Raw genomic sequence first — 26,821 nt, forward strand, 5'->3', positions numbered from 1 at the left:
TGTTTTAATAAACATACTTTTGTAAACTGCTTTGAGAGTTTTTCTTAATGTATATGGTATATAAAGATTGTTACATGTTATGATATTTTAATGTGTGGGATTTTTAATGTGTGTTTGGGAGCAGCAAAAATTCAGAATAAGGGTAAGTACCAATCAGGCTGTCCCGTGCCTTGAGTTCTCCACTGTTCTGCTGGCACTGCTTTGCAGGCTACAGGCATGGCACTAAAAATAAATTTTGAAAGAGAACGAGATAGGAGTGGGAAACTGGCTTTTGCCATCCTTGAATATACAATTTCTGCACATGTAGACTCTGTACAGAAATCTGCAGAGAGCTCGGGTGGGTGAATTCATTTATCTTTCTACCCCACCTACCATCCAGCCTGCACACCTGGCTTCAAGAATTTGCTGTCACAGAATGCTTGAGGCTCAGGTGGTTTAGAGTGCCTTCCATAAGCTTTGGCTGGTGGCCCAGCTGCACCTCATCTGTACAGGGATAGCCTTAGCTCTGCTAACCTCTAGATTAGATTACTGCAATGTGTTATATGTGGGGCTTCCTCTGCAGCTGGTGCAACACTTGGCAGCTTGGTTGCTCCCCAGGGCAAAATAGTTTGACCATATAATGCCAATCCTGGCACCACTGCACTAGCTGCCAATCAGTTTCCTGGCCCAACTCAAGGTGCTAGTTTTGATCTATAAAGCCTTAAGCAGCTCAAGACCACAATATTTTGAGGACTGCCTCTCTTCATTTGAACCGAACTGCACCCTGCAACCATCATCTGAGGCCCTTCTTCATGTGGGCTCCTCCACAAGAGGTTCGGAGGGTGGCAACACAAGAGTAGATTTTTTTTTCTGCAGTGGCTCCCTCAGGGAGGCTTGCCTGGTGCTTTCATTACATACTGTTAGGCGCCATGTGAAAACATTCCTCTATGATAGGGTCATCCAGCTTGCTGCCTGTGGTCCACATGTGGTCTGCAAAGCCTTTTTTTGTGTGTGTGTGAACCTCCGCAACATTCAAGAATAAAACATCTTAAAGCCTTATAAAAATTATTTTTTGTGTCATGCTAGAATTGTGTTTGATCCAGCCAGATTGTTTCCATGGTACATATCAGGCCAATGTGGGGACCTGACTGTGGTTACTTTTTTACTGAATATATTGTATGTCTGGTAAATGTGTACCAGACTTGAATCAAGATAGCAGCTAAATGGAATAGGTTGCCTTTGGTTTGATGGTACAATTTCTACCACAAGCAAATTGTCTTAGTTTACAGAGTATGCACTGCACATAAAAGTGGTCACGGAGCAGTTGCCTTTTTGTGCTTGTTCTGAGTGTATGAAGCTGTTGTATGAATGGGAAACAACTTTTGACACATGTCACTTTCCACATTTAGTTGGCAGTTTTACAGATTACCTTGTTGTTATACTAATTGTAACACTAGCCAGTGTGAAAGGTATCATAATAATTGATAATGATCCTTGTTTAGCACATTGATAGATTTCCAGCAATTCTTTTGCCCTCTTTCTTTCAAACTTTCTCTAGACTTCATTAAAAGTTTCCAGCAATTTATGGCTTCTTTCATTCTTGTGCAGACGCAGGGTGTTGGCCATATCTGATGGAATTGAACACATTGGGAATCTCCGCTGGGAGCTGGCACTATGTCTTTTGGCAGCCTGGACTATTTGCTATTTTTGCATATGGAAAGGAACCAAGTCAACTGGCAAGGTAAAAGTAATGGTTCTATATACTATGTAAGCTTATGATAGCTTGTCATACTGGACTGAATCCTACCATTGCAGCCCCATTGGCACAAAAGGCCTCCCACGACACAACAGAGCTGCTGCTTCCTCTCCTGTCTCTTCCAGCAACATGTGCCCCCCAAATCAGCTCCAGGGGGCTGAGGGACCCTCCAGAGCAGATTTTGGTGTGGAGAGGAGAGCATGTGGAAGTCCCTTTGCACCAGCAGATGTCTGCTACCACAGCTTTCAATACAACCCACTGTATTGAAACTGTAATATTATTTAGGCTGAAAACCTATGCACTATTATCTGGGAGTAAGTTATATTAAAGCCAAAAGGGCTTACTTCTGAGCAGATGTGTATAACTTCACACTGTTAGTATGAATAAACAAACAATAGCAGTATCTTTCACATATATGAAACTTGTCTTTTGCAAAACAGCTTAAGATTTCTGGAAAGGCAAGCTCGTCTAATCAGTAGAAAGGAATGAGAAATTTATGTACAGTACTGTTTTGGTAAACACACAAGATGAGGCCAGCCACAGAAATCATGTAAATGTAAGTTGATAGGGCTGTGATTTGCTCTGAAATGTCAAGTTCATTGTGTTCACAGAATTTAGGCAGCATTTATTTAGAAACACTATTCTTGACACTTCTGTTAATGCAGAAATGAATATTTACCCGCATTCAGAGTACAGTGAATTTCAAAGATTCAAAGCCAGCAAATTATAATACCGTTTTTTTCTACTGCATCTCAATGCAGTTAAGATCCTTAACAAAACCCACATGCTTTTCTCAAAGTACAAGCAGGGGTGGTCTGTGGCATTTGGGCACCTGAGGTGAAACACCTCACTCCTACCCCCATGATGAGTTTCTCCTCAAGAGTTTCTCCTCAAGAAGTTGTTGCAGAGTCTTCCCCACCAGGTGGCAGAGGGAAGAGATCAATTCTGGATTCACTTCACCCACCCAGCAGCAAATTGGAGTGGGGAGAAAATCTCTCAGTGGCAAAGCTGGGTGGTGGAATGCCTCCCCTCTCATTGACTCAGCAGATGGGGAGGTGTCAGCAGATGGGAGGCCCATTGAGGCTGGGCAGACTGGTGGCAAAACTGAGAACAAGGGTGCCACCTGAGGCAGCTGCTTCATCCTGCCTCATAATCTGGCTGGCTCTGAGTACAAGATAGCCTGCTTTTGAGCACAGGAAGCCATTGTACACTGCTGAATCCTCAGTGCTCCTAGTCACCCAATGATATCCAAATACCTACTTCAAGGTTTCTGAAGGACTTGTGTGTGTGTGCTCACAGAAATTTCTTTTCTATGAAAAGCTGACTGTCACATATCACAAAATGTTTTCTTCAAAATAGTTTGATATGTGTAAATGCAAGGCACATCTACATGAGAGGAGTGTGGGGAGAAATGTGGCAATGTGGGGCACTTTTATTTTCATTGCGTTTATTTGATGCTTATTATATAAAATGTCTCAAAGCAACTTACAATTGCAAGCTCCTTAAATCCATTATTTTAATCATGCTGGCATACTTTTGGATTTGTTTGTTACTTTAACATCTCAAATAAAATTATTATTAATGTGGTCTTTTAAAAATGGATTCCAAAGTGCCTGAACTGGTTTGACACCCCCCCCCCCCCCAGTAATAGTCTGGGTCTGAAAGTTTTGTACACTGGAATTTATGAATACTAGGTGATTGAAGTATTAATTTGTCAAGCCTTTTAATTTAATTTGCAGTACAAGCTGTTGCTTGTCTACTCAGTAGTAAACCCTAATGAATTCAGAGGGGCTTACACTTAGGAAAGTGTGCATAGGACCTTTGTGCATACTGCTCTTATAGATTTTGCTGCTTTAGTGTATTTTTTGTTTATTTTTAACTTGGTTTATTTGGATCTGAAATTTTGTAAATTTTGGGAATTTGATTGAAGGACAGGGTATACATCATTTTAATAAATAGGTTAAAAAAAATGGCCACCCACTTCACTTAGAATCCTTACTTTCTAAGTGACCTTTCCTGAACATGATGTCTTCTAGATGTTTTAGACTAAAATTCCCATTCGCCCTGGCCATCACAGGTGGAGGGACCAGTTTGAAGAAGACTGATCTAAGGTTATTCTTGCTAAAAAAAAAAAATGTATACCAAATACTAGACTGGTTCACACATCACAGTGAGCCACAGTAAAAAAGGAAAGGGGGCTTGCTATGCTGGTACAAGCTTATTGGTTGCTCCTGCTTTGCTTTGCTCTGCCTGGAGCAAGGAGAAGCAAAAGCCTTAGCTTAGCATTGCATATGAGAAGTGGACATGCTTTATTACTCTCTGAAGAAACCACTTAAATGAATAGTTGATTAAAGCCTGAAATACTACGTCATACAACCAAAACTTGCCATGATTCTGCAATGGAGGAATCATTTTATTGTGCTGTCAGAGTAGTGTTAAGCCTTCATTAAGATGTAGTGGGGAGATGCTTATCATAAGTATTTGAACAATCAAATGACCATTGCACAGTGTTGCTAGCTCTGTAAGAAACTCATCATCCAAAAAAAAAAAAAAAAGTTTTTGATTCTGTAAATTGGCCTTTTGAAATACCATCATTATGGTTTACTGATGTGAAAAAAGCTTCAAAACATGAAATTGTAACCTAATCTTGCTTTTGCATTGTTCAGAGTCAACAGATTCTCCTTACATATAGTTGTACTAGAATACATAATCAGTGGGAATGGAAAAGGTAACTTTTGCTTACTGAAAAGTAGCAAATTGTTCAAAATTCCATTGCTGTACTTTCCAGTGAAGCTCATAAGTGCTGTGGTGTGTGTATGTGATTAGTATGTGTTAAAGTACATAGCTATGGTATGCCTTATTGAATCACAGAACTTTAAGAACATAAGTGGCTGCTTGATCAGGCTAAAGGCCTTCAGCATCCTGTTCTCATACTGGCCAACCAGATGCCTTTAGGAAACTAATGAGCAGTACCAGAGTACAATAGCACTATCTCCATTTGGTATAGAAACATGGGTGGTGCTGTAGTCTAAACCACTGAGCCTCTTGGGCTTGCCAGTCAGAAGGTCAGCGTTTCAAATCCACGTGACGGGGTGAGCTCCTATTGCTCTCTCCCTGTTTCTGCCAACCTAGCAGTTTGAAAGCATACCAGTACAAGTTGATAAATAGGTATCGCTGTGGCGGGAAGGTAAACAGCATTTCCATGCACTAGCACTCGCCATGGTGTCCCATTGTGCCAGAAACAGTTTAGTCATGCTGGTCATATGACCTGGAAAATTGTCTGTAAAACGCCGTCACCCTCAGCCTGAAAAGTGAGATGAGCGCCACACCCCATAGTCACCTTTAGTAGATTTAACCATCCAGGGGTCCTTTACCTTTACTTTTTTACCATTTGGTATTCCCAGCAACTGGTAGGCAGAACTGTCTAGCATTCTCAAGACAGCTAACACTGTTTCCTAAAGCAGTTCCAACCAATCAGTGAAAAAGTTGGAAAGGTAGGAGTCATTATATGAACTGCAAAAAAATATTCTCTGTGAAAATTTGCCTTCCCCTATTTGATTCTGTCTACTGATGTTGTCTGGCAGAGTTTTTCACATTTTCTTCTTTCATGAAAACCTTTGCACGCTGACCAAGAAATACCTACTTGTTGCAGAGATTTCTGATGATTATTTTTGAGTGCGTACTCTGTTAGGCTGGGTGCTGACTGGGGCCCTTTGGGACATAATATTCATGTCTTGCTAAACCATGTTGGTCAAGCTGAGATCTCAGTGGGTACTAGGTGCATCACCAAAGTTTACAGCTACTTGGTTTGCTAATAAATCTAGACAGTTCATAATGCTAAAACATATTAAATCAAGGAGCATTTCACCAAAACTATTTTCTGGCTCAGAACATAAAACATTCTGCACATTGGTGGCAGCATTCAGCAGATCAGATGCCAAAAGGCAGATTCTTTGTAGGCACATCCTCAAAGATTCATTAATATTAAACCCTCTTCATCAGTGCTATTTTTCTAGAAAAAGAGGTTCTGGAGCTCACCATGAACTTCTTCCTCTTAGAATGGAAATAGTGCCCACCTGAGAGGTGCCGGAGCTGAGCTCTAGTGAGATCCTGCTGGGGGGGAGGGGACAACCCTGCTCTTCATCTGACCAGAATTATGAAATTATGAAGTTACATGAAATACCAAGCTAGTACATTGTTTTTGTGCCACATCTCCTGCTACGTGGACTTTCCAGATGCTTTGGATTTCTGCCATTTTTCTTATCCTGAAATGTTTTGAGCCAGAATGTATTGCTCATTTCTGGAGATAGTAACATCTGGCAGTGGTGTATTCATCCTTTGACTGAAATTCTCAAACTGACAATAACATTACAAATTCAGTTGGAACACTGAGAGTAAGATGCAGAAACCGGCAGTTCATCCTGCTGCTACTGGCAGACTTGCCAGTCACTTATCACCATTTTTTTTTTTTTTTGCTTGTTTAGAGGAGAGTGAGGATAAGAAAGCTCTCATGCAGAGGTGAAGTTAAGCCAACATAACATGTGCACATGTTCATAAAGTTAAGGAACAGTGCCTGTGTACCTTTCACCTTCTAACTCTAAAGTAAACTCATCAGAAGGAGTTAAGCTGTACTTGCCAGCAGTTAAGACTCAGTCAGTAGTTCCACACAGAAAATTTATTTTTTTCAATAGTAGACTGAATAAGGAGTCTAATGGATTCAATGAGGCATAAAGAAAAAGTGTAAAGGGACAGCAGAGGAAAATAAAAGAGAAAGATGTGCGAAAAAAGAAAGGAACTGGGGACCATTGTAAGTCTTTAGGAAAGGGAACTAGGCAGCAATGATTATATCTCCTGAAGTGTCTTTTGTTTCAGCTTGAAGTAATAGCAGAGAATAGTCCTTCATAGTGAGGCTTTAACATGCAGCCCAAGATTGATCTCTGTATTCAGAGGAGGAAAGTAGAACGTTCATGAGATGCATGCAGAGTTTTAGGCTTTCCTGCCTTTTCTCGTTGAAGTTTTAAAACACTGAAAAATGTTTTCTTCTTCTTCTCTTAACACATTGGTGAGGATTTAAGGAAATCTCAGAGCAGCTTCAGAAGTCTTTCTGCAGCACTGCAATGTATTTCACATGCAACTGCAATCAGCATGGAATTGCAATAAAAACAAACTGTTTAATCCCTCACCCCACGTGGTTTTCTGTTACAGATATCTTTAATTGGCACCGGAGACTAGATTAGGCTTCAGTCTAATAGACATGAAAAGGAATTCAGCTTCACCCTAAAAATTAAGCAGGATTTTTTGGGCTGTGACAATGCATACATTGAGGAACTTGAGGGTCATTCCCATGTGAGAGATAACGTAGGGTAGTTTTCAGTCTCAGTTATACAAGTGGCCTCATCACCTGAATTTAATATTTCCTTTTTTACAATCAGAGCTTCTGATTTTTCCTCCACCCTGTCTATTTTTAAAACGGTAGTACAGGGAAGCGACTTAATAATACTAGGTAAGTAAATGACTGATAAAATAAAAAGACAAATATTTTTATGCACAACTACAGCGATTATTTCAGTGTTAATAATTTATGACTTGACATATTCAATCTGTATTACTCACATAATCTCATACAAATGAAAATGTATGTGCAGATTGTTAATTTTTTCTCATATAGCCAGAATCACATTTTAGCCACTTTAGATAAAAAAGGGGTAGCCGTGAAAAACTTTTGCAGACGATTTGAGTTTGCCAGTAGACTCTGTAAAGAGTTATGCAGATAGCTGAATGACTTTTTGCATCTAAGGCAAAAAATAAAAATAAAAATCCAAAAACCCAGACTCATTTTGAAATTATGTTAAAACTTTAATGGCAATTGTGCAGCCTTTAATGTAATCCCAAATCTGACAATTGAGATGAATATCAGTCTTCATAACTGATTCCATTCACTCATACATTTTAAACATTGTTTTTTTCTGTTGTTGAATCCCCTCTTAATTTCACATAAAATATTTTTTAAGTCATTGCACAGGTCAAGCATCTGAAGAATCCTAGTGGAAGGAATAAATAATTTAAAGAACACTAGTAAAAACTCATGTGCAGGTGTGTGTTGGTATGTGGCCAAACATCCCCTCAGGTGCCACTAAATTTAGATTTAAGCAGAATTTCTAAATGAGTATGGAGATTTCTAGTCAGGCCAACGTTCAAAGAATCTTGCGGAAAGCAAAATGTGTTTCGGTAAATCTGGGCAAAGTTCTCATGGCAGTTGTAAAACATTAAACCAAAATGCAACCATAATTGTTAAACTGCAGTGAGAAAAGTCTCACTGTAAGAGACTGGGGGCCTTCAGACATCCTTTTCTTTGCACGTTCATGATGATTCATGCACTTTATGTTATTGGGATGGTCATTTGTCATCCAATTTTTCAGGACTGTTTGCCCCTACAAATGTTTTGGGGTGGCTATAATGTTTTGTTTCCAGTCGGTGCATATCCCTGCTGAAATCCCGTAACTTCTTATATCACAAATACTCTGGCCTTTTTCTTTCTTTTTTTGGTCACATGTTTGTTGTGCTATAGCCCCACTGGACAGCAATAATGTGACAGCATTTGGGGTAGCACCACGGAACAACTAATAAGGCAGAGGGTGGCGCTATGGGTTAAACCACTGAGCCTAGGACTTGCCGATCAGAAGGTTGGCAGTTCGAATCCCCGTGACGGGGTGAGCTCCCGTTGCTTGGTCCCTGCTCCTGCCAACCTAGCAGTTCAAAAGCACGTAAAAGTGCAAGTAGATAAATAGGTACCGCTCTGGCGGGAAGGTAAACGGCATTTCCATGCGCTGCTCTGGTTCGCCAGAAGCGGCTTAGTCATGCTGGCCACATGATCCGGCTCCCTAGGCCAATAAAGCGAGATGAGCGCCACAACCCCAGAGTCGGTCACGACTGGACCTAATGGTAGGGGTCCCCTTTACCTTTTTAATGCACTGCTATTGTGTCAAGAACATTTAGCAGAATATACCTTCAATAAAATAGCAGTCTGAAGGGGCACATTTTTGCAAAAAAATGTTGATCAGCTAACAAATAACATGGTATACGCACAATACAAGTAAAGCAAAGGAGTAAGGTTCACTACAGCCAACTCTTTTTTCTGATTCATCTCGAAGTTGTGGTGATATAGTGTGTGAACATTGAACTGACATGCTGTGTTGTAGCAGCAGCCTGGGAAATCTATTTTTAACTTTTCCAGCTAAATTCGCCATGCTGAGTGCTTCCTATTCTGTCTCAACAGGTTAAAGATAAACTGTATTGTTCCTCCTGAGGTTTGCCTTACTTCTGTACTGCCTCTCCAGAGTTAAGCTTGCTGCATTGCAAACTGTATATACTGTGATTTTCTGATCAGAAGTCTCAGTTTATGTAATGACTCAAACTTGCAGTCCAAACAGATAGGCTAGATATTTGTTTTGTTTTCTCAGCACGCTGACATTGCTGGGGCATAGCAGTGATGTGGAGGAACTATTTTGAGCATTGGTATGCAAATTAATACACTAGGCAATTAGAGGCAATTAAAACAGGATCTAGTGTAATTAGAAACGATGTTGTCCTTGTTTTATTCAGAGAAGTTTGACATGTTGGAGAAAAGAAAAGAAAAAGTACAGGAAGCTTGCAATGGTTTTTGAGATGTACCCAGTAATAATAACAGCAACAAAGCTCCATAATGACGGTACAAGTTAACATAAGGTTCCAGGTCATTAAGTGGGGAATCAAAGGGCAGAAGTTGTATTTAAGGATGGGGATAGTACAACACTGAATGTTAATGCATAGTATGCGTGACTCAAATTTAATGTATTGTAAATGGGAGCCAATGCACCCAAAATATTACCAGTAATTCTGCAGTGCAGACTAATATAAATGTACTGTTTAATTGATACTGCAAGTTCATCTCCGTGCAAGGCTGGAGGGCAATTACAAGGGTGATCATCCATTTCTCTCCCAGGAAAAATTCTCTACATTTCCACAAAACCACTCAGCCTTTGGAGTGGCTCTTGAGGCATCTCCTCTCATGGAGTGGAGTCAATCCAACCCCTTGGTCCTCTATAGAGCTAGTGATGATGAAACATGTGAGATGGTGACTAGAGCAACATAGGCAGAAAGCTCGGAATGAATCAGGCTGAACACAGGTTGGGGCCTATTTGAAGATCTGTTTTGTGGCAGTGTAGGGAGCAAAATGTAGGGAGCAAAACTGCAGGAGGCAGTGCAAAATGTAGGGAACAAAACTGCAGGAGGCAGTGGAAGACAGGAGTGCCTGGCGTGCTCTGGTCCATGGGGTCACGAAGAGTCGGACTCGACTAAACGACTAAACAACAACAACAAAGGGAGCAAGATTACCCCACCCCACCCCACCCCATTTCCATTGCATCAGCAAGGAGCTGTCCAGCAGAGCTCTTTCAAGTTGTCAGTGGTCTTTTACACTCTGGCCCAGGAGAGAATTTAGACCAGGGGTCAGCAAACTTTTTCAGCAGTGGGCCGGTCCACTGTCCCTCAGACCTTGGGGGGGCAGACTATATTTTGAAGGGAAAAAATGAATTCCTATGCCCCACAAATAACCCAGAGATGCATTTTAAATAAAAGGACACATTCTACTCATGTAAAAACACACTGATTCCCAGACCGTCCGCAGGCCGGATTTAGAAGGCGATTGGGCTGGATCTGGCCCCTGGGCCTTAGTTTGCTTACCCATGATTTAGACCACTTGGCAGCCTGCTGGGAACAATCAGCTTAGCACTTCGTTGACAAAATCAATCCTTTCTGACTTGGACACTATAGTTGATACAGGTCCAGTGAATTTAAACTTTGGCCTCTGCTTGCTGGATATGGGCTCAAGGATGTGGGCAGGATCCTTGCAAATGTGATTGCTCACATAGGTATACTAGAGCCTTGCTTTTACCGGCTCATCAAAAAGGCCAGCGGGGGACTGGTTGAGATCCATTTCAATGTGGTTTCAGGCTTGGTTTTGGGACAGAGATGGCTTTGGCCACCTTGGGGGAGTGGGACATTGGAAGTGTGTCCCTGTAGGTTCTGCTGGACATTTCGGAAGCTTTCAATAGCATAGACCATGGTATCCTTCTGGACTGCCTTGCTGGGGTGGGACTTGGGATGAGACAGTGGCTCTGTTTCTCCTTGGAGGGGTGAACCCAGAACATGGTGCTGGGGACTCCTGTTTAATGCCTTTGCTGTTGACCTGCAGGGTCCCTCAGAGTTCTTTTCTGTCCCCCATGCTATTTAACCTTTACATGAAACTGCTGGGAGGAGTTGTCTGAAGTTTCCGGGTTTAGTGTCACCAGTATGCTGAGAACACTCAGCTCTGTTTCTCCTTTCCACCTAAATCCATGGAAGCTCTTCTCATTTCTAAACTGCTGTCTGACATCAGTAATGGACTGGATGAGGGTGAACAAATGGCAAGACAGAGGTGCTCTTGGTCAGTCAGAAGGCAAAACAGGGAATAGGGATTCAACCTGTGCTGCCTGGGGCAACTCTCCTCGTGAAGACACTGGTTCACAGTTTGGGCCTGCTCCTGGGTTTAGCTCTCAGCATGGATGCCCAAGTCTCTGCAGTGGCCAGGAGTGCATTTGCACAGTTGAAGTGTGCCTTCTGCCAGCAGGTGAAGGCCTTCTCATTCCAACCAGCTTTTGGGAATTTTAATGAAAGGGCTGGTGCAGTGCTGTTTTCATTATATTATTGTTATGTTTTTAATTTTTTATATTTATATATAGTTATAATTCAATAATTTTTTAAAATCCCTGTATGTTTTTAAGCTGTTCTTCTTTTATCTGTAAGCCACCTTGAGTCCCTGTCAGGGAAAAAGGTGGGGTATAAATATAATACTAATAATAATTTAAGGGAGCATGAATGTGCTGCCAGAAAACAGGCTGCATAAAGACCCTTCTGTATTTAACATTCTAATTTTACAACACTTCAATGAAAGTTCTTTATGTTTATACATTTGCTTCTGTTTATATAAATGCAGCTTTATTTGCAGTCTAAATTTAGCCTTGAACTTTCTTGTGTTTGATTTATGGATGAGTAGAAGAAAAATTCAGTGCAAATATATACAACTTGTAATCATTTTGCTTGGGATACCACAGTTAATGCAACTGTGGAAATGGCTTGACCTTTTGTTTTGGATAGTTTATGAAGGATGCAGATGGGATTTTTGGAGGTGTGAGACCAACCACTGGTATTCTCCTCCACCCTTGCCCTTCCTGGCTGATAAGAGCAGCCAAAGGAAGAATCATCAAGTGGGTAATGAGGGTGGCAAATTTTCTAAGGCTGGAGGTACCCTACAACTGTCTTACTGTTTTACTTTCCTGGCTTTGGGGATTTACTTATCCAATGAACTCAATATTGTAGAGTCGACATAACTGAGTTGCAAGTTTAACTATTTTTTAAAAATTGAATCTGCGCACACAGACATACACAGCTTCAAAGAAAGCAAATAGTTTCTTACACTTCCAAAGACATGTCAGTCTACTTGTGGAGGTGGCCCATCAGCACAGTCCAACAGAGTTACCTAACATTAATGCAACATAATGGGCCACCAGAGTCCAAGCTAAAATTCCATCCCAAGCTTAACTTCCCAACCTCTTTTATACGGTTTTTGGGTTTCCATATATGGTAACGATGGGCATGCCAGTATTCTCATTGGTGTCTATATATTCTGGACACATGCAGAGTGTCTTTTCAATTTGAATTCTAATTCTTACTTCCCTGTTCCCTAACATATTCCTCTGTTTTCCCATTTCTAGACAAGAACATATTGCCTAATCATTTACTCTTCATCGGTACATATAGACTTCTAACTGTAGCCTGATCTAACCGTATTTCCTGCTGAAACCTGTGCCCATCGACTTCCTGTTTAAAATTTTGCCCAGGCATAAATGCATCCATGTCAAAAATTATTTTTGCTTTTCTGTAATCACTTTTAGCTATTTTTCTGAGTTAAATCTTAGGTTAACTCTTTCTACTTATACCTTATTGAAGTATGATTGATACATATGTGTGCATGATATTTTAGCCATACGGTAATGATGCCTCATCTTGAATTTTACAAATAAGGATTAGTTGGTTCCATCTTAATCTGGGCCTGATTATGTAATGGGCTTGGTTGCTGTATTGAAATTTATATGCCAAAAAATGTACAGGGAGAAATGTGTCCCTATAGATTCAACTGGTTCCTCCAGTAGCTTTTGATACCATTGACTACCATATTCTTCTTGACCATAGATTAGACTGGGATGCACTGCTTCAATCTGGCTCCAGTCCTTCTTGAAGGGGCAGTTTCTAGCAGTGGTTGTGAGGGTCTCTTAGGTAAATTAGAATACCCCTGCTGAACAAGCCAAAGGCCCATCTAGTCAAGCATCCTGTTCTTGCAGACAACTAACTGCCTAAATGAAACCTGGGTGCAACAGCATTCTCCACACTTTTGATTTTGATTTACAGCAATGGTTATTCAGAGGCATGCTTGGGTCTGTGGGGTTCCTCAGGGTCCATCCTGTCCCCACAAGAAATTTAACATCTACCAAAAACTATGGGGGGAAACCATGCATGGATATGGAGTGTCGTAGCACCAATATGTTGATAACATTCAGCTCTGCTTCTCCTTTCCATCGCATTTTAGGGTGGCTTTTGAGGAGCTAAACTGATGTTTGAACTTAGTAATGGACTAGATTAGTGGTTCCCAACTAGCTCAGTACTGCGGACCCCCTATTTTTCAAAAGCCAAGGCATGGACCCCCTACTTTTGAAAATTTTGGTATCTCTGTGGTAGTTTTTGTTATGTGAATGTTGCCACAGACCCTTGGGTGGGTTATGCAAACCCTCTGGGGTTCACGGACCTGCAGTTGGGAACCTTTGGACTAGATGGAAGCAAATGCCTGTCTTTCTAGGCAAGACAAAGTTGGAAGTAGATGAGTAGAATTGATCTGAAAATTGGAGTTCAGCCTATCTTGGGTGGGTACTATTTCCCTTGAAACTTTTGGTTCAGAGTCTGATAATACTCCTGAGTCTATATGTGGACCTGGTGTTCAACTTAACTGCCTTCTCGGTTGCTACACCAAGGCTTTGGAACTTCCTCCCCTTAGATCAGCCTTTGTCAACACAATATCTTCCAGATGTTTTGGCCTATACCTCCCATCAGCTTGAGTCAGCTGGGACTGATGGAAATTGTACTGAAACATCTGAAGGGTACCCGGTTGACAAAGGCCTGCCAAGGCCAATTTTGGGATAGTGGTAGTTCATGCTTTTGATATAGAAGGTTTCTGTTTAATACCCAGCATCTCCTGGTCAGAGTATGAATAAGTTTTGTCTGAAACCCTGGAGAGCTGCTGCCAGTCAGCTCAATACTGAGCTGGATATATCAATAGTCTGACAGTATAAGACAGCTTCATTGATTTGAACCAAGCTCTCCAGATCCAGCTCCCTGGCAACTAAAGTCTAGCTACAAGCCTTCCATTGCCCAGAAAGCGCAGTGGGTCAGTGCATCTGGCTATTAACCAGAAGGTTGGTGGTTCAACCAACCAGGGATGACTGTGGGCAGAATTCCTGCACTAGATGGGTTGGATTAGATGAACTTCAGGGTCCCTTCCAACTCTACAATTCTATGATTCTATTATATACTGAATCATCATGAACATAAGAAAATTACATAAGAAGAACCCTGCTAGATCAGACTAAAGGCCTATCTAGTCCAACATGTTTCCACAGGGCTAACCAGCAGCCTATGGGAAGTCCACAAGCAGGACATATAGGCAATATACCCCGCCTGCTGTTGATCTCCTGATAGACATCTGGATTAGTAAGGATACATAATATTATCCTCCATTTATGAACTGCAGCTGAGTATATTATTTTACATGTAACTTTTTGTTGCTAAAATAATGTGTTTTCTCCCACTTGTTCTTCATAGGTTGTATATGTAACAGCTACATTCCCTTACATCATGCTCTTGGTACTGCTGGTTCGAGGAGTAACACTACCTGGGGCAGCTGAAGGGATAAAATTCTACTTGTACCCTGACCTATCGCGACTTTCTGACCCACAGGTAGGAGCTAATAAAATGTAAACATTCAGTGCATTGTTGTTTTCCATCATGTCCCCAAACTTTTGTCTTCTGTGTTTTTATTTCAGGTTGAAACAAGGGGCGAATCCCTATAGTTTCAACTAGATGTTAAGTAAGCAAAGCCAGTTTGGAAACATTTGTGCTGTGTTTAATTGTACCTAGAGATGTAAAAATTTCAGGAATTTTGAAACCATGAAAAGAATACCATTTCCTTTATTTTTTTCCGGGGAGAGGGGTGGATTTAGGAGAGATGTTTGGAATATATGCAATACATACTCTGTTATCAAACCAACACTGGTTTTACTGCTTCAATGCCATAAAATGTATCATTCATAACTTAATTAGCATATCAGATTGTACTGCTTGGCATATTAATGAAATTTACAGAGAAATCCTATGTATATTTTCTTAAAAGCAAGACTCGCTTATTTTATATCTGGAACAACTGTTGCCGTATTATATTTCTTTACTTTTTCAAGCAAATTGGTTTAAATCTCGGGTGACTACTCCATGGCCCCATCAGTAGCTGCAGCTTTATTTCCCATTAGCCCCTGTCAGCATAGCCAATGTTCAGGGACGATGGGGGTCCAACAGCAGCTGGATGGAAGGCCACAGGTTCCCTACTCCTGAAATAGAGATGTGCTGCTTGACAGCACGGATGCTGTGGGCACGATCCAATATGCATCTGATAGTCAAGCAACCACATTAGTTAAACCACTCTAAATGTCAATAGTTTCACACACACACCATACTAAAATTAGTAGTAAAATGGAAGCATCCACACCACCTTTATTTCAAAGCAAAACAGGCCTAGAGACACTTTATTTCAGGCATGGGCAAACTCTGGCCCAGCAGATGTTTGGGACTACAATTCCCATCATCCCTAGCTAACAGGACCAGTGGTCAGGGATGCTGTAGTCCAAAACGTCTGGAGGCCTGGAGTTTGCCTGTGCCTGCTTTACTTGTTTATAAGTCCTGGGTAGCTCTTTCACTCTATTTTATCTAGATCTGGGCAAAACAACAACAACAACAAGACTTGTGATGTTTGTGGGTGGTTGAGTGTGTTAGCACTCCCATCTTGATTATAGGCATAGCTGTCAACTTTTCCCTTTTCTTGTGAGGAATCCTATTCGGAATAAGGGAATTTCCCTTAAAAAAAGGGAAATGTTGACAGCTATGATTATAGGCAGCCAGAGACCAGTAAGTAATTGCAAGTACTTCATACTGTAGTCTCAGTGAATGGTTAATCAACTCCAGCGTTCAGAATAAAACAGCAGACTTATTTAAAACAGTATAAAACAATGGAGAGAAAATACAAAGTTGTGATTTGAAAACAACAACCTAACAATATAATTTCTAGGACAGGCTTAACAAAGTAACCTCAGCTGTCATGGAAAAACAGCCTGTGTCATCCCAGGCAATTTGTAGCCGGCATTCCAAAAAGTGATAGAACCATTGTTGGGAAACTGCACTTTATCTGTTGATATTCAGGTGAGGGGCTTGATTGTGTGGACACAGGGATCCACTCAGACAGGACTCTGGCTGGGTCAGATTCTGCACAAAGGCACAGAGAACAATACCTAACATACTGTTTAAAGCCCCTGGAAGAGGCTTTAATTGGTGTAAACCTGAGGAGACGTTTCTAATTTGGATTTGGCAAAGTACATCCTGTGTGGATGCTTGCTTTTGAAATCATGGAGATAGGACTCTTTGGGCAGAAAAGCAGCATTCTGAAAAGAAAGGGGTGCTGGGCTTTGGGTTTTAGTTACAAAGCACTTGCTTATTAGAAGATTCTGGATTCCATTCAACAACTGAGCATTTGGTATACTTTCCACCACTTGTCAGAAGAGGACTTAAAAGGGAGCCGGGAAATGAAGGCCATTGAAAGTGATTTATTTTATCAAGGCCGATGTCTTAATAACTGTAAGACTTCATCAAACATAAAGTTTATGGTGGAATTAGACGGAGTCAAATAAATAAAAGAGGTGTTTGTCACTCTTCATTTCTTTAAGTAGCTGCCTGAGTCTAGTGGCAACTCCTCTTTCGAGTTTCGAGGAGTTTTGGGGGAAATGGTGGTGTAAGATTTTTTTTAATAATTGGATTTGTATGGAATTGGTGAATAATTTAATGCTATTTCCGCCCTTTTTCTCTGTGATAGGGTTTCTGTTGTATTGTTTTCTGTTGTTATTTATGTAAACCATCCTAGGGCTTCCTGGCAAAGGGAGGTATAGACAACTCTGAAATAAACAATTAATAAAATAAACAGTGAACATCTCAGCAAAAGTACATTTTAAGGTAATATAGCAATTCCCCCAAACCTTTCCTCTAGTACTTCTGAAGTTGTTAAAATGTACAAATTTCATTTGGCAAACTCTTGATAGATACGATCCTGTGTTTTAAGTATTTGTATGAATCATTCTCTTGTTCAAGCAGTCAGAACTTTTGAAAAGCAGGACTTTTTTCAAATCCCCTTTGCATGTCTCACTATTTCTCTTCTTCCACATTTTCCCATTCAATAAGATGTTGCTAATATTCTGATATAGGACCTTGAAAAGGAGGGTTGCATTTGAAATCTTTATCACAATTTTTGTTTACTTTTAAAGACAGCATCACACCTACATTTAAGCATAGGCTAATTACATTAGTAACTTTATTTTGCCAAATTATGTATTTTAGCAGTTTCAGAAGCACTAGGGTAGAAGCTTTGGGAATTGCTATTTTTGTTTTTATTTTGGGGTATACAGGAGGGCTGTCAGTTTTAATTGGTTTCAGTGTTAGATTAATCAAGTCAAGCTTTCATTTATTAATTGATGGAGGTCTGTTTTAATTGGTGAGGGCAATTTTTAATTGGTTGGGCTATGAGTAAAGGGTATCCTTGGATTTTTGAGGCTATTTTTTTACTGTGTTGGAAAAGAAACTATTCAAGATTGCCATTCTTCAAAGAATGAGGAGGTGGCTTTTGTGAGTTACCTTACAGTTATTCCAGTGTCTCAAAGACATCATTCTATTGAGATTTTGGTAATAAGGGTTTTTATTTAAATATAATTTGTTGTTCAATTAATTGGTTAAAAGGCACATGCTGTACAAACTGAACATGGTTTAATTGGTTGACAATCTTGTGTGGACCATTTTTTTGTTAGAGTTTTATGGACAGATAGTGCTTTTGCTTTTCTGCTTTTACTGTCATTATTGCTATGGTCATTTGTTGTTAACAGCCTTGAACCTTTTGAGGAAAGGTGAAACATTTAAAAAACAACAATGCAAAACAGTAAAAAGTTTTTTCAGAGTCCAAGCAACATTTCACAGTGACCCAAACAATCTTATGCTGCCCTCATATTATATACCATTTCATAGACATAAACTTGTTAAGAAGGCGGGGGGATTAAATGACAGGGTTGCTATATAGTCAAGACAGTAAATTAACTAATGCATTTCTGTACCATACTAGAAAGCATTCAGTTTTTGGATATCAGATTGCCACAACTTCCACCATTACAGTCACCAGCAAGTTATAAGGCTATACACACTTCACTGAAATAAAATTAATATGGTTTGCATGTACTTTTTTTATAAAAAGTACAAAAATTGGAATCTCTGGACTTTCATATCTCTTTCCTGTTTACAACCTGAGACAATTCTACATAATTATTCTCAATTTGTAACAGAATCCTACCTGCACCCTACCTGCACTTTAATCCTTGCTATGATTGCATATTCCTTCCTTGCTGGTACAGAGATATGAACACACTGGATCAAAAGGGTTCCCTTCTATAAATGAAAGAAGGGTCCCTTCCATGAAGAGAAGGGAAATGGATCCTTTGGAAGCTTTGGTTTACAGAAGTGTGGGGAATGGTTTTCACTTATTTCTTTTCCTACTAGAGTCACACACCCCCCCCCCCACACACCTAGGCCATTTCTCATACTGTTCTAGAGGTTCCCCAACACTCTGAAGCAGATATTCAGGTGACACAGGTAGGGAAGTATGAAATTAGTAGTGTCCATTGTGTCGCTTGTTCATTGTAAAGCGAGCTGGTTTTGTTCTGCCGCCATTCCATTTCCACCAATTACATAGCTATCCATCCTGCTGTTTGCTATGGTCTGCATCATTTTATTCTGAAATATAGCTGTATTACACTATAATTTACAGTTCACTTGCCTTCCCAGTATATTCCCTTTCAAAGTTTAGTGAATTTCCAGAGAGGCAAACTCAACCAACAGCCTTGTGGCATCGCTCATCACAAAGCCATCTATGGCTACAAACCTAACCACTTCTATTCATAAGCAAGTCCCATTGAGGTCAGAGAAGCTTACTTCCAGATGGGTGGGGTTAGTATTGAAGCCACTCTCACTACCTTGATTTCACAATTCTGTATAAATCTGTCATCCTATCTCATTTCCCTTCCTCAGGCATCAGGGAGGGACAGTTTCATTATAAGGCAATATAACTGTAGCAGGGGCTTGGAGAAGTAAAGAAATTTTAAACTTAATTTTACTTTAAAAATATATAATTGGTGTGGTAAAGGTAAAGGGACCCCTGACAGGTGCAGTCGTGGCCGACTCTGGGGATGCGGCGCTCATCTCGCTTTACTGGCCGAGGGAGCCGGCGTACAGCTTCTGGGTCATGTGGCCAGCATGACTAAGCCACTTCTGGCGAACCAGAGCAGTGCACGGAAATGCCGTTTCCCTTCCCACTGGAGCGGTACCTATTTATCTACTTGGACTTCGTGCTTTCGAACTGCTAGGTGGGCAGGAGCTGGGACCGAGCAATGGGAGCTCACCCCATCGTGGGGATTTGAGGCTCTGTGGTTTAACCCACAGCGCCACCTACTGGTGTGGTAAAAATGGTTAAATCCACAGTTCTCCCCACTTTTACAAAGAGGTTGGAACTAATGGAGGAGCACAGATAAAATTCACAGGTAGCAAGAGACACCACTACTTTCCACCTGGAAAGAGCAATAATGAGCTATGTATTCCATTGTTGTTTTTTAAAAATTCACAATAGGAAGCAAATTAAGGCTGGAATTCTAACCCCAGTTACTGGTGAGTAAGCCTCACTGAATTCAGTGGGATTTTCTTCTGAATAGGCATGGTTAGGACTGCAGTGCATATAGACTGCCTTTGGCAACACACAGCACTTCAGAAATATGAAAAGCAAAGAGTCACCTGTATACATCAGTGACTTTCTCACACCTTGGCAGCCCCTTTATCAGCCAAAAACAAATACCTTGCATTATTCACTCCCCCGTGTGTTCTCTTTCAAAGTAAATGAAGCAGCTAGCCACTCATCAATTAGCCATCTCACCACAGGGTTCTAAACCTCTATTGATCTTCATTGTAGCAGTCTGGGGAAACATCAAGCGAAGTGACATGTCAAAAAGTGTGACATTAATTATGTATAATTTATGGACTTAAAAGAAAACCAAAGCCTGCTGTGGATGAATGTGGATTGCAATCTCTTAAATTCCAGTCCTGAACACTGAGTGAACATGCAGGTGGAATTTCCATATGTCTTTCTGTTTAGCCTGGAATTTTCTGACATCCCTAGACACAGAGGAACCAGGCCCTGAGAGTGCCTCTGTTCTGTGAGTGTGTGAAATGCATAATCAGTAAAACATAGAAGCCACACATATTTCCTAGAAGCCAGCTTGGAAGAAAGAGGAAATGGAGACATGATGTTACTAGGGGATAAAAGATACTGTTGGTCTGCTCTGGTATCTTTTCCTCTCTTGCTCCCACCAGACCTTAAGGCGGTGCTTAACATGGTAGTGCTCAAGCCTTCCTGGAAATCATCTGACTTGGAGCCCCTTCCTCTTCCAGAGGCCTCATACAGCAGCATAGATGACAGGAGAAGAGGGCATCCCACCAGGTTTCAGTAATGCCTATTAGGTCATATTTGCCATTCTATATTAAGAGCAATTCCTCTTACTTGTTTCCCATACTCTGTGGGTTAGTATAGAGACAACCAAAACAGCAAGTCATTCCCTCCAGCTGTTTCCTTCTTGTAGTTTCCTGCCCTTTAGCAGGTTTCTGCAGCACCACCTCAGTTTCTTGTGCATCAATTAGGCTATTATAGTACCAAGTGTTCCACTGTCATTTGTAATATTGCCTCCCTCCCCCTTTGATCCAAAAGGAGCCCCCAGTCTGAATCTGGGGCCTGTACCAATTTCTTGCTGAAGATTACCCCACTTTACATAGTTCTCTGCTGCTTAAGGTACTGTTTGCCATAAAACATATTCGGGGCAACTTATAGTCGGGGGGTCGGGGTCATTTCAATGGAATGCTGGCTCAAGACCCCAATCTAAATCAGGAGCACATTCCAGTTGGGAGCCCTATAGCTCTTTCTCCCTCCTCTGCAAAAAAAGTTGACAGTTTAAACAGGTAGTCCTTCTGATATTGGTTGGCCAAGTCATTGAAGGCATTATATGTCATTTTATCATCTTAAATTGGTAGTGAATTAGCAATCAGTGCAGATCCCCATAAAATGTGTCCTGTCAGAGACATCCAACAGCAGCCTTGCCATTGTATTTTGCAGTAATTGCAGCTTCCAAACAGTATTCAAGGGCAGTTACATGTAGAGCACATTGAAATAGTTCCAGTCTGGAAATTACGCAGAGCAAATATTATTGTAGCCAACCTATAGTTATCCAGAAATGGCTGCATGTGCAGATAGTTTTCTTCAAGGGAGTAGCTTGAATTTAAGTGTGAGCATTGGACTCTCTGCAGATGTGAGGATATGTGTTTTCCTGCTTTGGAAATTATAAGTTGAATACATTTTTGTGTTGTCTTAGCCACTTTATTTACATTTTTAGAAAACTCTTTTAAAAACACAATTTAAATCGACCTCCCAATCTTTTGAAAGCAGCATTGCCACCTTGAGGCAAAGATGTGTTAAAACACAGACCAAATGAAAAGGACATTTCAATTTCACTTTAAAAGGGGGAAATGTAGTAATAATAATAATAATAATAATAATAATAATAATAATAATAATAATATTGCCACCTGCCCTTCGCCATAAGGTCCCAAGATAGTTTACATTTTTTAAAAAAAGATAAAGGGTATTTTGGAAAGGGTGAAATTCCATATAGAGCTGCTTCTTGTTTGGGGATCACTCATAGCTGAGTGAGATTGTCTTCCATGAACATAGTCTTAATAGTGAGTCCGTAAGTGACTGTAAAAGCCAATTCTGGATCCACACATCCTTCCAAAGTGGGGACATAGGTTTCCGGGTGGGGAGTTGATCATGGTGAAGATTTGCCATACAGCTAATTAGGGTGTGAATGTGGGGAATGAGGTCTACCTGTGCAATTATACTTTCCCCTGTGTGCGCCTGAATCCTATTCTGGGGCTCCACACCAGATTTAGAGGGGCACCAGGGGGGAGGCAGGGGACCTTGTTCTGTGCACACAACTTAGTTAAATGCTGCCCTAACCAACTTCACCCCAGATTACCTTACTGAAGCTATAAAGAGACAGTGCCTCTGTAGCAAGGGGGTTCCACAGTTTTGCGGGCATTGCATAGAAGACTGTCTCATGAGCCCTCTCACCTCATACTGCCAAAGAAGATGTCACCATAAGAATTGTCTCTCCTCCTGTAGATTGCCATGTTCTGACCAGCAGAAAGAGCAGAAGGAACTCTTGCAGGTATTTGGGGCCCAAGTCATTTAGGGCTTTAAACCCCAAGGTGAGCACCTTGAATTGGGCTTGGAAGGGAATAGGCAGTTTGTATAAGTGCTTTAGGAGGTGTTACGCTTGTCCTGACAAGTTGTCCCAGACAGGAGTGCCACATTGTTCACTAGCTGCACTAGACAGCCCCGTATAGAGGGCATTGCAATAATCTAATCTGAAGGTTATCAGAGCATGGAATAAAATGGTCAAATCATTACTGTTAAGAAAGGGCCATTGCTTGCATACCAGCTGAAGCTGGAAGTAGGCACTCCTAGCCTTCAAGTTCACTTGGCCTCAAGCAACAACAGTGTCTCAAGGAATACCTCCAAGGTATGCACCTGTTCCTTCCAGCGGGAGTAAAACTCCACCCAAAACAGGCCATCTCTGCACCTCATGGACCTGACAACTCTGCCCACATAGGACCTCTGTCTTATCTGAATTCAGCTTTGTGACTTACACAGCTGTTCTCTTAGATAAGAATGGTAACAACAATCTAATTCAACTGAGCATTTTCTCTTGGTTAGTTTGCCTTACTGAGATAGAGGACAGTAAGGACCTATTGTTACTAACCCAGAAGTATGTAGGATGTGTACTCCTAGGAGGACGAAAACTATGCTGGGCAACAGTCTCTCCAGATGTTTTTAAATGCCAGCTGAAAATGTTACCAGTGCACTCATGTGGAAACTGGGAGTGAGAGATTTCTTGTAACGCCTTAAGTATGAAAATTCTTCCTGTGTTAAATAACCAATTGCTTGTGACAGAGGAAGGTTGCTTTATTGGAATTTCTTGTTAATTCCTTAGTAGCACTCAAAGTAACAGCATTCATAGAGTGGTGCATGCCTCTTTTGCCAACATAAGAGTGCATGGTGCATTTAATACTGTGCTTTCACTGGCACCCCTGGATGGGGTTTTCCATTTCAATTAATGTTGTGTCTTGTCACTCAGAGATATTCCTCTACTGATTTTTCTCCAAATGCAGCCTGTACATAGAAATATTATTTGACAATTTCCCCAAACCTGGATAATGAAACATAATTATCTGCTGCAGTCTCTCTGCTGTTCATCTGACTTATAGGCACATTGCAGTTACAGCTCCTTCAAGCATAACAGCTCATTACTATACATGTCTACTCAAAAGTAACTCTTGTTAAATGGGATGTGATTTACTCACAGGTAAGTGGGTAAAAGATTGTCCCTCAGTCAGCTCTTGTCTGAAGTCTCAGGTGCAGAAGTGGTTCCAAATACATACCTTACATACTTATTCTCAACCACATCCTTCTGACCCAAGGTCACACAATTATAACATACTAGGTATTGCTGTTTGGCTTTCTCTACATTCTCCTTTTCAAGCTTGGCAAGCAAGTGAATGGGGAAATATGCTGGTGCATTTGTGATTTCTTCCATGCTGCCCTATGCTGGTATCATTTTATAATATAGGAACAGTGGTTTATTGCCAGGGTGTATTTTGATACAGCTTTATTACTTAGAACCACAACCATTATCCTTAGTGCATGATGTGCTGGTATCCTATACCAGATTAGTGGAGCTATAGCTGGGTGGGCATATCTGTCCTATAATACTCTCCTCCAATTTCACATCACTACTCATTAAAAAAAGGAAGATAATTTTCTTTACAATACTCTGACAATTATTTCTTCAAAAGAGCCTTTTACAGTTTTATTGCCCTTGCATAATCTCCCACATATACTCATATTCATTAATTCATATTCATCTCCCACATATACTCATATTCATTAAGCCAGAAGAGACATAAGGCTGACAAATAGTTAATGATGGTTAAGATATCAAGAGCAGGCTGTGGGATCATGCACTCCATGTCACCCCATAACCTCTTTCATGCCTCTCCATTTCTACCTGAACACATCAGTTGTAGCTAAAGCTTAAAGTGGCACTGTCCTAAACCCATGGTTAATGTACCGTATTTTTTGCTCTATAAGACTCACTTTTTCCCTCCTAAAAGGTAAGGGAAATGTGTGTGCGTCTTATGGAGCGAATGCAGGCTGTACAGCTATCTCAGAAGCCAGAACAGCAAGAGGGATTGCTGCTTTCACTGCACAGCGATCCCTCTAGCTGTTCTGGCTTCTGAGATTCAGAATATTTTTTTCTTGTTTTCCTCCTCCAAAAATTAGGTGCGTCTTGTGGTCTGGTGCGTTTTATAGAGTGAAAAATATGGTAATTTTTATAGCTAAATGTAAATGGGTAAGGCTGGGGAATTGGTGTGTGTGAGAGAGAGAGACAGAGACAGAGAGAGAGACAGAGAGGGCAATTTTTGTGAGTGAGGCCAAGGGTGCAGAGGAGGGAGCATAGAACTGGTCCGACCGCGCTGGCCCAATTCAAAGTGCTAGTTTTGTTTTGTTGTTTTGTTTTTAAATAATTTTTATTAACTGGCCAATCACATCAAATTAAATCACATCACATAAATTCCAAATTACAAAGCCAAATTTTTAAATTTTGTTGGGGGAACCCATACTTCAAGATCCAAAGGGGGATTCAAATCATCTTCTTATTACTGCATTAATGTCCAAATCAGTCCCAATCAGTCCAAACAGAGTTCATAGTCCTATCCAATCTTATCTTGGTGTTTCCACATCATATCTTGTTCATATAATTTCTCTTTTTCCTTTATGATCTCTTCTGTTAGTCTCCTTAAGCCGATAAGCAAATATAATAATCCTGTGTGAATTTCCCGTTCTTCCAATCTAAGTCCAGATGGTTTCCATATATCATCTCCTTCGTAGATAACATCGCTCTTTCCATCATAAATTAGGCAGTTCTCACTTTTAAGTCCCACTGAGGAGTTAATCCACGATATGTAAACAACTCTGTTTCTCTCTTTCTCCTCCCAGACTCAAGAGCTCCGACAGTGCCTCCCAAAATGGCGACGGCATTTTTAACTGCGTCATTCCAAAACTCTTAACTTTCCAGCTTCGTCTTGGAACATTGCTTTGGTTCGAAAATTTATCTCCACACAGCCTTAAATCCACAACTTAAGTCCTTAAAACGACATTTCTGACTCATTAGGGGAGGGGATTCTTGTTTAATCACATAGAGAAATAAAGGAGGGTTTTTTCCCCCCTCCCCCCTCAGTCATTTGCCGTACCGTATCTTGACGTATCTTCTCATATTTTATTCTTGTCTTGTTTTATCAGAGATCTCTTCTGTCAGCAGTCTTTACTCCCCCTCTTTCCTTGAAGTATGTGCAATTTATCTCGTCCAAATTGTTTCTTTTGAAGATTATTGCAACTAGTGGCGCGGATCAGAGACGGCATCGAGGAGTGCCGAAATCCCACAGGAGGGCTTTGTGCCTAGTGCCCCCATCCCCACAAATTCGGGGGTGGTATAGGGCACAGCAGGCAAGGGCCGTCCCCCCCACAATCCTGGAGGGGTTAAGGAGGCTAATTACCCCCATCATAGCCTCCAAATTACCTCATGTGGGTCGGAGAGATGTTATTGTCAGCCATCTTCCGATGCGCCCCCTAGTGGCCCCTCAAAGTGCTAGTTTTGACCTATAAAGTCTTAAACAGCTCAGGACTGCAATTCCTCAAGGACCTCATCTTTCCAAGAACCTATCTGGACCCTAAGATCATCTTCTAAGGTCCTCCTCCATGTGCCTCCTCCTTGAGAGTCCAGAGGGTGGCAACATGACAACAGGCCTTCTGGAATGCTCTCCCCAGGGAAGTTCGCCTGGCACCTTCATTATATACCTTTAGGCACCAGGCAAAGACATTCCTTTTTAATCAGGCCTTGGGTTGATTTGATTTACATCCTATGCCCTTTTAAAATGTGGTGGGGTTTTGGGGGGGCGGGTATTGGGTTGTTTTTATTTTGATTATGTATTTTGTGGTTTTATATTTTGATTTTATTTTGTGAACCACCCTGAGACCTCTGGGCAAAGGGTGGTATATAAATTCAAACAACAACAACAACAACAACAACAACAACAATAACTGCTTCAAATCTTGAACAAAATCACCAGCTTCCTGTCTGTATCACCTCATAATCTCTCCCAGAGTAATGCATCTCTTTTTTATAATTCAGAATGGCCTGCAAATTACCAAATAGGATAATTATGATGAATTACCACATAAATATATCAAAAATAAAAGCAGCATAATAATAATAAGTGTTAGATTTATCCCATACAGTATTTCCATGCATGAGTCCCAGTTAGATCTGTGTTGTCTGTGTTATGAAATGCCTTCATTTAGTTAGTTGCTATATTTTATTTATTTGGATCCCACCACAGTGCTGTGGTTTCTGGGCTTGTAATTATTTCTATAAATAAAATCAATACACT

At 40.8% G+C, this 26,821-nt stretch overlaps 1 protein-coding gene across 1 annotated transcript in view; it reads left to right on the top strand.

The window, feature by feature from the left end:
* Positions 1 to 26,821, top strand: part of SLC6A11 (solute carrier family 6 member 11) — a 96,395-nt gene that overhangs the window by 31,268 nt on the left and 38,306 nt on the right. Inside the window, exons 6-7 of the mRNA XM_080994196.1 lie at positions 1,588 to 1,720; positions 14,684 to 14,818. Of these exons, the coding sequence (XP_080850322.1) occupies positions 1,588 to 1,720; positions 14,684 to 14,818 (268 nt within the window). The remainder of the gene's footprint in view (positions 1 to 1,587; positions 1,721 to 14,683; positions 14,819 to 26,821) is intronic.

The sequence above is a fragment of the Podarcis pityusensis genome (genome assembly GCF_964106645.2).
Source record: "Podarcis pityusensis genome assembly, chromosome: 2".
In the NCBI taxonomy this organism is placed as follows: domain Eukaryota; kingdom Metazoa; phylum Chordata; class Lepidosauria; order Squamata; family Lacertidae; genus Podarcis; species Podarcis pityusensis.